Genomic DNA, 13,106 nt, shown 5'->3' with positions numbered 1-13,106 from the left:
CGGCCCCGGACGGGGCGGGCCGGGCCGGGCCGGGGCGGGCGGAGCGTGCGCGGGGCCCGGGCCATGGCGGAGCCGCTGTGGCGGACCCCGCCGGGCCGCCTGGCCCCGCCGCACGTCTATCGCATGGCGGGGGCTCTGGGCGCCGAGCTGCGCCGCCTCTCCGGCCGCTTCGGGCCCGAGGCCGTGGCCGGGCTGGTGCCGCCCGTGGTGCGGCTGCTGGAGCTGCTGGAGGCGCTGGTGGCCCCGGCGGGAGCCGAGGCGGGGGAGGCGCCGGCCGGGCCGCAGGAGGCGGAGGTGAGCGGGGCGCAGGGACCTTCCCCGGTGCCACCGACCCGCGCGTGTCCCCGCTGGAGCGTCCGTGGGGACGGCTCCGACCTGGCTGTTCCCGGGGGATGGCTCTGAGCCGGCTGTTCCACATCCCGTGGGACGGCTCCGACCCGGTTGACCCCATTCCCCGTAGGGACGGCCCTGTCCCGGCTGTCCCCTTTGCCCAGCGGTTGGCTCTGACTCGGCCGTCCCGCATCCCCTGGGACGGCTCTGACCTGGCTGTCTCTGTCTCGTGGGATGGCTCTGGCCCGGCTCTCCCACATCCCCTGGGATGGCTCCGACCTGTCTGACCCAATTGACCCCCCTGGGATGGCTCTGACCCGCTGTCCTGCTTTCTCGGAGTGGTGGCTCTGACCTGGCTGTCCCGCATCCCCTGGGACGGCTCTGACCCGGCTATGCTCCCCCCCTCCCCGTCCCCCAGGACCCGGAGCAGAGGCTGTGGGAGGCCGAGCGCCAGGAGCGAACCCTGCACGGCCGCCTGGCCTGCCTGGAGGAGCAGAACCGGCAGCTCCTGGGGCAGCTTGCGGAGAGCCAATCCCAGGAAGGTGGGTGTCTCAGCGGGTTTGGGTCCCCTGATGCCACAGGGTGTCCTTGTGGGGGATGGCAGGCTGGGTGCAGGGCTGAAGCTGCTCTCTGGAGCCTGGAGACCTGGTCTTCAGCCCTGCAGACCTGTCCTACCAGGGAGCATGAGTGTTACCTTGTTCTGCAAGGTAACACAGGGACCCCAAACCCCCAGAGCAGCCCCAAGCCCCCAGGACCAAGCTGGGACCACCCCCAGGAGGGTGGTGGAGGCAGGCATAGGGTGTGGGCTGCTTTGCCAGCACAAGGATGTGTTTGGAGTGGTCTAAAGCTCTCAGCTTCCCTCTTTCCACTGTTCCTACTCTGAGATCTACCTGGAATGTTAGTGTCTGCCAGAAACACTGAGAAACCTCGCAGTGTCGAGGGACTGAGGGAATCCATGGATCCTGGAGGCAACTCATGCCTGTGTCTGGTCTCAGATAGCACAGCACGGAAGGAGCGGGAGGTGATGCTGCGGCTGAAGGAGGTGGTGGACAAGCAGAGAGATGAACTTCGTGCCCAGGCCCACGAGATTGTTTGCAAGAGCCGAGACACGGAGGCGGTGAGGGGTGTGGGAGCTCACGGGTGTGGTGTGAAGGGCCTGGGCACCTGCTTTCATGTCACATCCCCCCAGGGCTGTCACGGCTGCTGAGCCTGCTGGGGTAGTGCCTTGCCCGGTGGCTCTGATGTCCCTGGGTGGGGACACTGCCTCACTTTTGGCTGCCCTGGGCCCTCCAGCTGCAGGAACAGCTGCATCGCTTCATGTCCATGAACGAGGACCTGCGGCACAAGGTGGCCGTGGTGCAGGCTCAGCTCAAGAGTGCTCTGGAGCAGAAGTCGGACCTGGAGGCTGCGATGCTGCAAATCCAGAAGGAAATGAGCAGGAGGAGCAGGACGGCCCAGGAGACCCAGCAGCCAGAGCCTGGCCTGGTGAGTCTGAGCCTGTGGCCTTGCTGCTGCCAGGCATCACTAACACTGACCTGACATTCCCAGCCCTGTGTGGAGCTTCTGGCACACCCAGAGCACCCAAATGCCAGCAGGACGTGGTTGTTCAAGTAACCCCACAGCTGAAAATTGAACAGTGATGCCAGTAACATCTTTTTCTGTAAAAATTGATAGAGGTGGAGCAAAGCGAGATGACAGGAGGAAAAACCAGGCGGGACTTGAAGGATGAGGAGGGTTTGCCACATGTGGTGATGGGCAGCAGGTGCTGGCCCATGGAGGGCTGCAGCAGCAAACTCATTCCTGAGACTTCCATCTCTGCCTGCACGTGGCACCCAGCCTTTGGGTGGGGGTTTCAGGGTCTCTCTTGCCTGCTGACTCTCTTTCCATCCTCCCAGGAAGGAGCCCCATCGCCCACGGAGGAGCCACAGCACCAGGAAGGGGACAGGAGCCCTGCTCAGTGCTGCTTCTCCAAGGAAGAGGTGCAGCAGATCCTGCAAGAGCGGAACGAGCTCAAGACCAACCTGTTCCTGGTGCAGGAGGAACTGGCCTATTACCAGCGGTGAGTCCTGCTGTGGTGGTGGGGGCAGTGAGCCGGGTCCCTCCCGTCCCTGCAGCCACCCATGGCCACGAGGCTGCTCGTGACTCAGCTGGGGTGGAATCTTTCCCAGGCTGTTGGTTAACCAATTGGCTGCTTTTTGCCAGGGAGCTGCTGAACGAGGAGAGAATTCCCGGCTTCTTCTTGAATGCGATGAAGTCAAATATCAAAAAACAGAGAAAAAAAATCAGAGCCAAAATGCTGGGAACGACAGAGGAGTCAGCAAGCAGGTGAGTCCAGCTGGCCGTGGCTGGCAGGAGCCTCCCGTGCAGGGTTGGTGCTGGCTGGCAGGCTCTGGTGTTTCCATGTGGTATGACACCCTGGAAGGGAACTCCCCCAGGCCCAGAGCTGCCTCCTCCCTCCAGAGATCAAAGGTTTAATGTCTTAGGTTGGTGTCTTGCTCAGGTGTAGCCCTGGGAGCACCGCAGGGCCTGAGCTCTTTGCTGCAACCCATGTGTCCCTGTCACCAGTCACACATGGCCTGGCCAAATGCCACTGTCCCTGTGTGTGTGACAAAAGGGAGGCGAGGTGGTGGCACTGGGAGCACTGGACAAGGCAGACTGGCCCCTGCACTGTATGGGTGCAGGTTTGTCCAGCTCCAGAGGGAGCCCTGGAGTGGCTCCAGCACTCACTGCTGTGGTGTGTCTGTGGCTCAGTGCAGGTTTTTTCCCCCTATTTTTCTGTCCTGCAGTGATGAAGATGAGGGCTCCTGGCTCCCAGCTCATGGCACAGACTGTGTGGATGCTCAGCCTCCTGAATCCAAAATTAGGAGCTTGTAAGTTTGCTCTTGTGCTGGGGTGCTGGTGGGGACAGACAGCTCTGCAAGTGAGGGCATTGGGGCTTAGCTGGGACCTGGCACTTGCTGAGCTTGGGTATGACGGGAAAGGAGTTGGGCTGCCCCGTGCAGGGCTGGCAGGGATGCTGCCAAAATGGGGGTCGTTGGTTTAGGGAGGATCTGCCTTGTCCTGGGCAGGGACAGGGCAAGCCTTGCTGCTGCCCCTGCTGTGCCACACACTCCCAGGGCCTGCAGCCAGGCTGTGTCCTCCTGCTGCCACCAAAGCAGAGAGAGGTTGGGATCCAGCAGCTTCCCTGGGAAGGTTCTTCTCCCCCATGGCCATTATCTGCTCTCTCTGCAGTTTTGGGCTGTGGTATCAGGGCAGCAACAAAGAGCCCCCCACATCCAGCTGCTCCGGCACCTGGGAAATCATCGACTCGCTGGACACGGAGGTGGAGCCAGAGGGAGAGAAGGAGCCGGCAGCCAGTTCCCCCAACAGAGCCACGGCACCCCTCTGACCCCACCGGAACGAGAGCTGATCTGACCTCACAGCAGCACTTCCTGACTTCTCTTCTTCTGGTGTCTTGGAGAGCAGCACGGCAGCCCTGGCCCCTTCCCTGTGCCGTGGTGATGGCGAAGCCAGAGCGTGGGCAGATTGCTGCAAACCCCCTGGGGCACTCGGGTGTGGGGTGCCAGCCTGGCATGGGACACCTCAGCACCTCTGGGCATCTCTGCCCATCAACCACCCTTTCACTGTGCCCATGACTTAACTATGGGGGGTCCTGCACAGCTGTGCCCCCCACACACACTTCTCCCTGCTTGTAGCTCGGTGTGGTGAGGGTCTCCACCACAAAAGGGCTCTTCCCCTCCACTGGTGGCATTTTCTGCCAAACCCCCCTGCTCAGAGCCCAGGATCCCATCGCCCGATCCTGCTCTGGGGGGGGGTTTCACTTCACCCCTTTCCATTCATACCTCCCCCATCCCTGCAATGTGAAGGTTGAGGTGGAGTGTCCTGGGGTCACCACACAGCTGGAAGGGGCTGAGCACACTGCACCAGGTGTCCAGGTGCTCCTGTAGCTGGGACAGCCAGGATCAGCACTGCCAGTGCCACTCCTGCACTTTTTAGGTATGGGGTGAATCAGTTTTGTACTGGGACTTCTTCCTGCTACTGCTGGGACAATCCTTGTGTTTGTGGGGGCCAATTGGTCCCCTCAGGTCAGGTACTTTATAGCTTTAAAACTGGAGTTGGAAATAAATTGATCACTTGTTTCTTCTCTGAGGTCCCCCCTGCAGCCTCTGCTCTCTCCTGGCTTGGGAAGGGGCTGGGTGGTGCTCCTGGGGTTCACTCACCATTCTCCAGTGTAACCACCATGACTGTGCTCTACCAGCCCCCCGAGCCCCCTTTGGTGGGTCAGCAGCGATGGGGAGGGGGCTCCAGGGGTGTGATGCTGCAGCTCTGGGCGTGGAGGAGTTAAATCCTGCATGGCCAGGGGAGCAGTTGTGCTTCCAGCCAGGAGTCCCCCCAGGCTGAGCCGGCCTTGAGTAGGAAAAAGGTGTTTCCTGTGCATCTGCTGACACAAAGCTCCTGGGGACATGGCGAGGTGGGACAGTGGCCAGCAGCCCTTTGAAGGCCAGCATAGGTCAAGCTGTGTTGCAGTGGGGGACATGGGGACCCCACCTTTGAGGCCCTGCCAGGGGTTGGCAGTGCCATGGGGTGGCTCATGGGGGTCGGGGCAGGGGGAGGCAGTGGATGTCCTGCTTAGGTTGGGGGGGCATTGGCTAAAACAGCTTTGGGGGTGACAGAAGGAGGCACAGGGGGAGCCAGGTGAGATGCTCAGGCAGGTACCAATGATTCAAAGAAACCTTTGAACAATCTGAAAAGCACTTTTATTACGGCCAGGGAATGCAAAGGGGCAGGTGTTTTTCCCCAGTGCACTCCGCTGAGCAAAGAAATACCATAGCTTTTCATACAGTTTGAAAGAAGCAAGTTTAAAATTATCTATACACACACTCTTTTTGCAGTCTGCCTTATCTAAATAGGCACTTAGTTTTACCTCTTATTCTTCCCATTATAGAGTAGTTACATAAAGTTTTATCATTTCAAAGAGTTTCAGGTTCCCCACCCCTCTCTACGTGCTAAAAAGCCTTCCCTATTCTCTAAGCCATTTTATATTAATTGCCCACAGTTTGGGCAGAAACTTTTAAGCAGTTTTACATTTTGCAAAGTCACACTTACATAGCTAAATAGCTAAATTTTATTTCATTTTCTATTTCACCACCCCCCCATGTGGTTGTGCCAAGCCCTTGGATGCCCATTTCTGCTGGCAGGGTGGCAGCAAGGGCCGAAAACAGCCCTTTAGTGGCATTCCCTGCTCCCCTCCCTGCCGTACTCCTGACGTCTGGATTGGGGTGACTCCTCCCGCGTTTCCTCAGGAAGAAACCCAAGGCTGGAGGGAGGAAGAGGCCGCACCACGGGAGGGACGGGACAGACGGACGCCAGCGTGGGGCTGGGGAGCCACCAGGACTTGGGCCCTGGTGGTGATGGGGAGCATCCAGCCCATCCTCTGCCTCCAGCTGTGGCTGTGGGTGCACAGCTCTGCCCAGGAGCTCGACCCCGATGGCAGGAACGTCTGCAGGTAGGTGCCATGGGGGTCCCCGCTTGTGCCCCTCCATCTCCTGGGCTTCTCAGCAGCCCCAGAGGTGTATTGTCCATCCGTCCTTCCACAGACGGAGATCTGCAGCCCGGCATCATGTGGGTGCAGAGACTGGAGTGATGCTGGGGACCGTGGTTGGGGCACTCGGGGGCACTTGGGGCACCCAGACCCCTTCTCCAGGGGTTATTTCTCATTCACCCCCAGTGCACAGGGCAATGGGGTGATACAGGACCCTTGGCAAAACTCATCGTGGGGAAACATTGGCATAGCAGACCCCAAAGGGCTTTGGGAGCTGATGTCCCCTAATTTGCTGCTGTGTTGCCTCTCCCATTGGTCTCCCATCAGCAGTGGTGCCTTTTGCTGCCTTTGTTTCAGTGCCTTATTTCTGCGTTTCTGGTGAAGCTTTGAGCCGTTCCCAGGGCACTGGGGACCCGTCACGGGCTCCATAGCGGCATTCCTGGCAGTTTGGGCAGGCCAGCCCCACCACCCACTCAGGCTGCAGGCTCCTAAATTTCCTTCTATTTTGCTGGTTTCCTTCCGGAGCGTTGTCCTTGTGGCCGCACTGCCATCCCACCGCTGGGGCGAGGGATCGCTTCGCCTTGGCTGAAGCCACAAGCAAAGCTGTCCTGGCCCCAGCACCCCCTGCCCTGGCTGACAGACCCTCTGGGTCTCTCCCACAGGTTCCCCACCGGCCTGGAGTGCTGCCCTGGCTGGAAGCAGGACGGGCGGGAGTGCACAGTGGGTGAGTGTTGGATGATGACGAAACCGGACACTCAGTCCCTGTTCTTTTCCAGGCAGCTCCTCCACAGTGCTGGGTGTTGGGGGGAAAGCCCTGCAGCTCTGCTCAAGGGACAGTGGTGGGGTGCTGTGCCATGGGGACCCCCAAATGCCCGCTGAGCAAGCTGCTGGTGGTACTGTGGGCTCAGGTGGAGGGATGGAGCGGGAAGTGGATTCCCCGGGAAGTCTGTCTCTGCAGCAGTGGGTGGCAGGTGGTCTGGCAGAGGGGTGTGAGCCTGGGGGTCCATTGTGTGCTGATGTTTCTGCCCTGCCATGACAGCACTGTGCGAGGGGAAGGACGCCTGTGGGGAGGACGAGGTTTGTGTGAAACCTGGAGTCTGCCGCTGCAAACCCGGCTTCTTCGGAGCAGACTGCAGTTCCCGTGAGTGTTCCCGCAGGGCTCAGCCAATCCCACCATCACCTTTGCCAGCCTGGATGCTCCCGGGGGCTGCAGGACTTCCCCCCATTCCTCACAGTCTCCTTCCCCCCGCAGGCTGCCCCGAGCAGTACTGGGGCCCCGACTGCAAACAGAGCTGCCCGTGCCACCCCAACGGGCGCTGCGACCCGGAGAGCGGGCACTGCACCTGCGACCCCAACCACTGGGGACAGGTCTGCCAGTTCCCCTGCCAGTGTGGCCCCCACGGCCGCTGCGACCCCCTGACGGGCGCCTGCCACTGTGAGCCGGGCTGGTGGGCACCCAACTGCAAGAAGCAATGTCAGTGCAACCTCGCCAGCTCCCACTGTGACCCTCTGACCGGCCTCTGCCGCTGCCTGCCGGGCTGGTGGGGCAGGAGGTGCAGCTTCAAGTGCTCCTGCTACCACTCTCCCTGCACCCAGGAGACGGGCAAGTGCGAGTGCAAGGCCGGGTTTTGGGGGCCGGCGTGCCAGCGGCGCTGTGACTGCGTGCACGGCTCCTGCAGCCCCGTCACCGGCCACTGCACCTGCGACCCCGGCTACCAGGGCAGGAGCTGCCGGGAGCCCTGTCCGGCGGGGAAATACGGGTCTCAGTGCGTGCACAGGTGAGCTGGGGGCAGCAGGGGGATCCAGTGAGTACCCCCGGGTGGCAGTCACACCTTGAGGGAAGTCATCACGGTAGTGTCTGTCTGGTCAGGGAGACCCATCCTGCGGGATTTAAGCATCCCTGGTTGGATGCAGCATCAGCATTGTCCCAAAAGAAACATCTCACTAATGCCAGCAGAAACCGCTGGTGCCACCCGAAAATTGCATTGTCCTTAGTCCTGCTCCCCAGGGTGATAAAACAGCATCTCCCTTGTCTCTTCCAACCAGAATATTCTGTGATTTTGCTCTCCTCCTATCCTCTTGCTACTACAGAGTGCTTGGCACTACACAGTATTTCCCTGTGGCCCAAACTGATGCTCAGTGCTGGTGTGGGGTGAAACCTGCTTTTTGAGGGGCCAGGGGTGGGTGTTGTGACTTCACTGCCCCTCTGCCCATGCAGCTGTGGGAGCTGCAAGCGCAGCCAGCCCTGCTCACCCGTGGATGGCTTCTGCCTGGCCTGCCAGCCTGGTTGGAACGGGACTCTCTGCAAGGATCCCTGTGCTCCCGGCTTCCATGGCGAGAGCTGCCTCCAGCCGTGTCCCCGCTGCCTGCGTGGGGAGCCCTGTGACCCTGAGACGGGGTCCTGCCTGCACTGTGATCCCGGCTGGACAGGACCCAGGTATGCCCAGGATGGAGTTACTGGTCCTCAGAGGGGTCTCTGCTCTGAGGTGCAGCTGGCTGATGCTTCGCTCTCTGTCTTGGCAGCTGCAACAACTCCTGCCCCACAGGCACCTTTGGCGATGGGTGCCAGCTCCTCTGCCCCGAGTGTGTTGCAGGGAGCTGTGATCCCGTGACAGGAGTTTGCATCTGCCAGGCAGGCTACTGGGGAGACAGGTAACGCCAGGATAATTCTGGGAGCAGGGCAGGGCTGGGGCCTCGCTCTCTCCAGGGGCATTTCCCTCCTTTCCTCTCTCTTCCAGCTGCAACGACACCTGTCCAGAGGGATATTTTGGAGTGAATTGTTCCGAGCCCTGCCAGTGCTCCCGCGGGACCTGTGACCCTGTAAAGGGTGACTGTGTGCTGAGTAAGAGCAACCTCAAATTTACTACTCGGCACTGGGCAAGGGAGGGTCACATCCTCACTGGAGAAGGTGCCAGGAGGCTGGGATGCAGCTTGGTCCTACCTGGTGCTTCCTGGCCCAACCATGAGTTGCCAGCTCCTGCATTCTCCATGCAGGGCAGTTCTCTGGGCTTCACAGCCACAGGGCATTCTGCACTTAACCCATGTTCTCCACACAGGTTTGAAGGACCACGGAGCCCTTGCAGCCGCCATCCTTGTCCCTCTCCTGCTGCTGCTGCTCTGCGTTGCCTGCTGTTGCTGTGGAGCCAGTCCAGCAGATGCTAGAGACAGGTATTTTTTCATATTTTGCAACCTTTGACACAAAGCCCATCTCCTGTGTCCCTTGATGTCCATCTCTGCTATGCAGGGCGGCTGTGCCGGACGACGATGTCGTGGCCAGGATGAAGCACCACGTGCAGGGGGTGCTGGCGAACCTCAGTGCTATGATGCCCTGCTTCAACCTGGGAGGCTCTAAACTCCCCAAAGTCACAGGTAAAAAAAGCAGAGCTGTCAACAGCACTTCCAGAGGGTCACCCCCACCCCGTGATCTCTGCAGTGTCAGGGAAGCTTCCAGCTCCTCTCCCAGCCCCGCCCTCAGCACCCTGGGGTGCCCAAGCTCAGCTGGGTGTCTTCTCCTTCCCAGTGTCCCACCATGACACGGAAATCCCCTTCAACCCCAGCTTTATCGAGTCGCCGTCGGCCGCGTGGGTGTCAGACAGCTCCTTCTCCTCCTTCGACACCGACAACGAGGGACCTGAGTACTCTGTCCCTCCCAGAGAAGGTGACATCCATGGTTGCTCCTCCTCTCCCTGGCCACCCGCAACCTATCCGGGCTGCCAGGGTCAATCCTGCCCCACTACCAACCTTGGCTGTCCCAGGGATGGGTGCTGGGCCCAGACAGTGTTTATTTCCATGCCCTTGTTTTCTTGTCTGCAGGGACACACCGGGGCTGTGCTTGACCTTGTGTGGCAGAACGTGCCCAGCGTGGGCAGTCCCATTTCACAGCCTCCTCCCTGGGAAACGATCCCAGGGACAATCCTGTTGCCCCAGCCCCTGTCCCAGTGTCCCCAAGTGTGTCCCTGGGCAGGGCAGTAGCTCTGGCAGCCGTAACTCTTGTCGCCTTCTCCCACAGGCATCCCGCTGCTGGGGGGGGCTGAGCTGCAGGATGGGGCATCCCCCCCTGGTGAGGTGCTCCCGGACCCGTCTGCCTTCGACTCCGAGGATGTGTCCCAGCCCTTCGCCATCCCTCGCACCTCCAGCATCGCCAAGGCCAAGAGACCCTCCGTGTCCTTTGCCGAGGGGACAAAATTTGGGGCAGTGGAGACCCCCAGCCCCAGTTGGAAGCCCAAGACCCCATGGGGCCCATCCAAGCTGACCCAAACAGCAGGGGATGTGGCAGCGGAGCCCCAGAGCGAGCGACCAGCCAGTGATTGCTACGAGAACCCCGAGCCCCTCAGCAAGGGGGAGGAAAGCCACCGGCCATCGCCACGGGCCACCCCGGGGGGACGCAGGAGGGTGGTCTCCAGCACCAGGCACGTGGCCCAGAGAGTGGAGGCACTGGAAGCAGCTGCAAAATCTGGCAGCTGGGAGGCAAAGGGGAAAGAGCCCAATGTCACCACCATCTACATGATGGTGGGAACGGCCGGGCAGGACCCCAAGGCAGAAGGAGGTGGTGAGGGACCGGTCCAGGCTGTGCTGAAGCGTCTGGGCAGCTTGCAGAGGGGCAAGTGGGCTGCCAAGGAGGAGCCCAAGGTGAGGAGGAGCATGGAGGCCATCCAGAAACCACCCCGCCGGGCCCTGGCGCAGCGCAGAGACTCGGTGAACAGCTGCAAGCAGAGGGAGAGTGTCCCAGGGGCTCCTGCCGAGCCATCCCCCAGCAAGCACCAGCATCTCCCTGCGAAGAGACTGTCCCTCCTTCTTGCAGCTCTCTCATCAAAAAGCACCGGAGCCCAGGATGGGGCCAGCGAAGCTGTGGGTGCCACTGAGAGGGGCAAAAGCCCTGAGTTAGTTGTCAGCCTCGAAACAAAGGGACAGGCTGCCATGGAGGAAGAACCCAAATATGAGAATGTGACCAGCAGTGGTGCCAATTCACCCTCCGGCCCTGGCAAGGAGCTGCTGACCACCCCTGCAGCCACCTGAGCCACGACTGCCCGGGCTGGGACAGTGGGAGCCCAGGGGATGCCTCCAACCCCATCTTGGGGGGAGCCGAGATCCCGCTCCGAGCTGTGAACTGGAGAAGCATCGAGCCTTTCCCTGACCCCCTCTCTTCCCTCTGTGCTGTGTTGCTGGACCCTCGCTGGCTGGCACAGCCGGTGAGATGGGTGATGCCAAGAGCCACAGTGGTGGCAGCCTGTGGGATTGTGGTGCTTCAGAGCTGCTTTCCTGCTCTCCCCTGCCTTACCTGCCACATCTGTGTCTGCAAAGCCTGGGGGCACAGCGATGCTCTGGGTGTGATGGTGACACCTTCAAGTCCCTGTCGGCAGTGGGCCTGGGGACATACATCCTCTTAAACAGGAGCAGGGCGGCTGGAGGCTCAGCTGGGAAATGCACAGGCAGGAAAGAGTTTCACCCCATCGGCTTTTGCTTTTCCCTGTCCCAATTCCAGCGATGCTGCTCGGAGCCTCCTGCTATAAAGGTGCCTCTCGCTGAAGGGGATTATTTTGTGGAGCTGGGCTGAGGAGAGATGATGGGCTGTCACGAGCAGCTTCAGAGAAAATTAATTTTAGCTGCTTATCTCAAAGGGTATCTGGGTCTGCAGGGGTTTATCTGTGTGGCTTCTGTGGCAGGCCCTGGCTGCCTTTGCTTCTACGTACTTGTGTAGCCCATGGAAAGGCTTGTGGCACAGCATGGGGTGTAGCCACGGCCTTTTAAACTGCACGCAATACCAGGCTGCAGTTGTGCAAGAGCAAACGTGGCAGCTGGGCAGTGCCCATCAACTTGTGCACCTGGCGCCGTGCTGGTCCTGATAAGGATGAAAGTTGCATGGAAAACAGGATTTCTACGGGTCCCCTGAGCTCCTGCCACCTCTCACGCCTCGTTCCTGCTGTAAAGGCGGTTGAGATGTCAAAGAGGATTTGCAGCCTGATCTGGTTTTAGATGTATCTAAGTGGTAGAAGGTTTATTGTATATTTTTCTGTTATTTCGCGTGGCGTGAAAGCCTTGGAGTGAAAATTAAATGTTACCAAACCCCTTCAGGAGATGGGTTTCCCAACCACCCTCTGAATCAAAGACATGGCCAGGAATATTCTCCAAAGTGTGGAAACAGTTGGCAGCCTTAGGCTTTTGGTTTTTTGGTGGTTTTTTTAACATGTTCTGGTTCTGCTGAGTTCTGAACTCTCACTCAGTGAGCCGAGTTCTCCACAGAGCTGGAGACAGGAGTGCAGGGGGAATGTGAGTGAGCTGTGAGCATCCAGAGCACCTACACTGCAGCCTGAACCTCACATGTGGTCTCCTTCTGATCTGGCACTGCTCAGCTGGGGTTCAGGGTTTGGGGTGTTTCAGAAAACACAGTAGGTTTTGCTTTTACCCTTTTGCTTTTCGTGGGTGCTTCTCCACAGTGCAAAGCACCGAATCCCCACAGTCCTGATTTTGGCTGGGAGGCTTCCAATTTTGCAGCCAGCATGAAGCACCCTTTCCTGCAGTGGAAGCACCCACTGCCACGATTGTAACACCAAATATTCCTGTATATAAGTAAAAATATTTGCTCATCCTGGCAGGACCGGAGCAGCAGCCTGGCCAGACCTCTGCTCTGCACAGGCTGGTTTTTGTTTTGACAGTTTTATTGCAGAGGCAGGGACAGTCCCACGTTGGATTTACAAGCAGCCATTTTTTTCCCTAATCGGGTGGATATTTTCAGCCTGTGAGCTGAGCAGTGTTGTGCCAGAAGTGAACGTCACGTGAGCTGGTTCGCCCTGGGTACAGCATGTAAATAGCTGACAGCAACCTGACAGCCTTCCTGCCGCTGAAAGGAGAGAACGCTGCCGCTGCGAGAACCTCTCGTGTTCAGGGGCTGAGCCCGAGGCTGGATGTTTCCCTGGCTTGAAGATGAAGCATCTTCGCCCTCCCTGGGCGGTGCAAGGGAAACGAGCTGTGGATTTCCAGCGTGTGGCTGCCCATGCACACACCGGCAGCGTGGCTGCGCTGGTGTCTTCTTGCCGGGGATGCTTCCAATCAGGCTTTGCCATGGTTTTAATCCTGGATGCGGGAGACCTGCAGAGCGGGCGGGCGAGGGAGGGTTTGATGTCTTCCCATGCTGGATCTCTGACTTTCCAAATCCAGCTGCAGTGGTTTTAAGCCAGACAGTGGGAAGTGATCCGTGTGCAGGGCCTGTCTGTAAGCAGAGAGGTGTCTGTGCTCT

The 13,106-nt window shown here is 59.7% G+C and overlaps 2 protein-coding genes across 3 annotated transcripts; both read left to right on the top strand.

Annotated features, from left to right (window-relative positions):
- The first annotated feature begins 38 nt into the window (after nt 1-38).
- Nucleotides 39-4,479, top strand: LOC113990445 (Rab interacting lysosomal protein). Its single transcript, XM_027725896.2, has 8 exons — nt 39-294; nt 749-872; nt 1,326-1,447; nt 1,624-1,815; nt 2,226-2,389; nt 2,533-2,655; nt 3,117-3,200; nt 3,562-4,479. Exons 1-8 carry the CDS (start codon nt 64-66, stop codon nt 3,716-3,718), a joined length of 1,197 nt encoding a protein of 398 aa, XP_027581697.1. The 5' UTR covers nt 39-63; the 3' UTR covers nt 3,719-4,479.
- A 540-nt stretch (nt 4,480-5,019) lies between these two features.
- Nucleotides 5,020-12,011, top strand: SCARF1 (scavenger receptor class F member 1). Of its 2 annotated transcripts, XM_027725872.2 has the most exons (11): nt 5,020-5,836; nt 6,535-6,596; nt 6,912-7,013; nt 7,125-7,650; nt 8,091-8,309; nt 8,396-8,524; nt 8,611-8,714; nt 8,929-9,040; nt 9,117-9,241; nt 9,393-9,530; nt 9,882-12,011. In XM_027725872.2, the coding sequence occupies exons 1-11, from the start codon at nt 5,742-5,744 to the stop codon at nt 10,886-10,888; spliced, it is 2,619 nt and encodes an 872-aa protein (XP_027581673.1). In that variant the 5' UTR covers nt 5,020-5,741; the 3' UTR covers nt 10,889-12,011. The 2 variants fall into 2 exon arrangements, with proteins under 2 accessions (XP_027581673.1, XP_027581672.1); XM_027725871.2 differs by having other exon boundaries at nt 6,912-7,650.
- Nucleotides 12,012-13,106: the final 1,095 nt, after the last annotated feature.

The sequence above is a fragment of the Pipra filicauda genome, unplaced genomic scaffold (genome assembly GCF_003945595.2).
Source record: "Pipra filicauda isolate LSUMZ 115617 unplaced genomic scaffold, ASM394559v2 scaffold71_size5581439_pilon, whole genome shotgun sequence".
Lineage (NCBI taxonomy): Eukaryota > Metazoa > Chordata > Aves > Passeriformes > Pipridae > Pipra > Pipra filicauda.
Note: the sequence above shows the minus strand (reverse complement) of the source record. Positions and strands in the feature narration are given on the sequence as shown.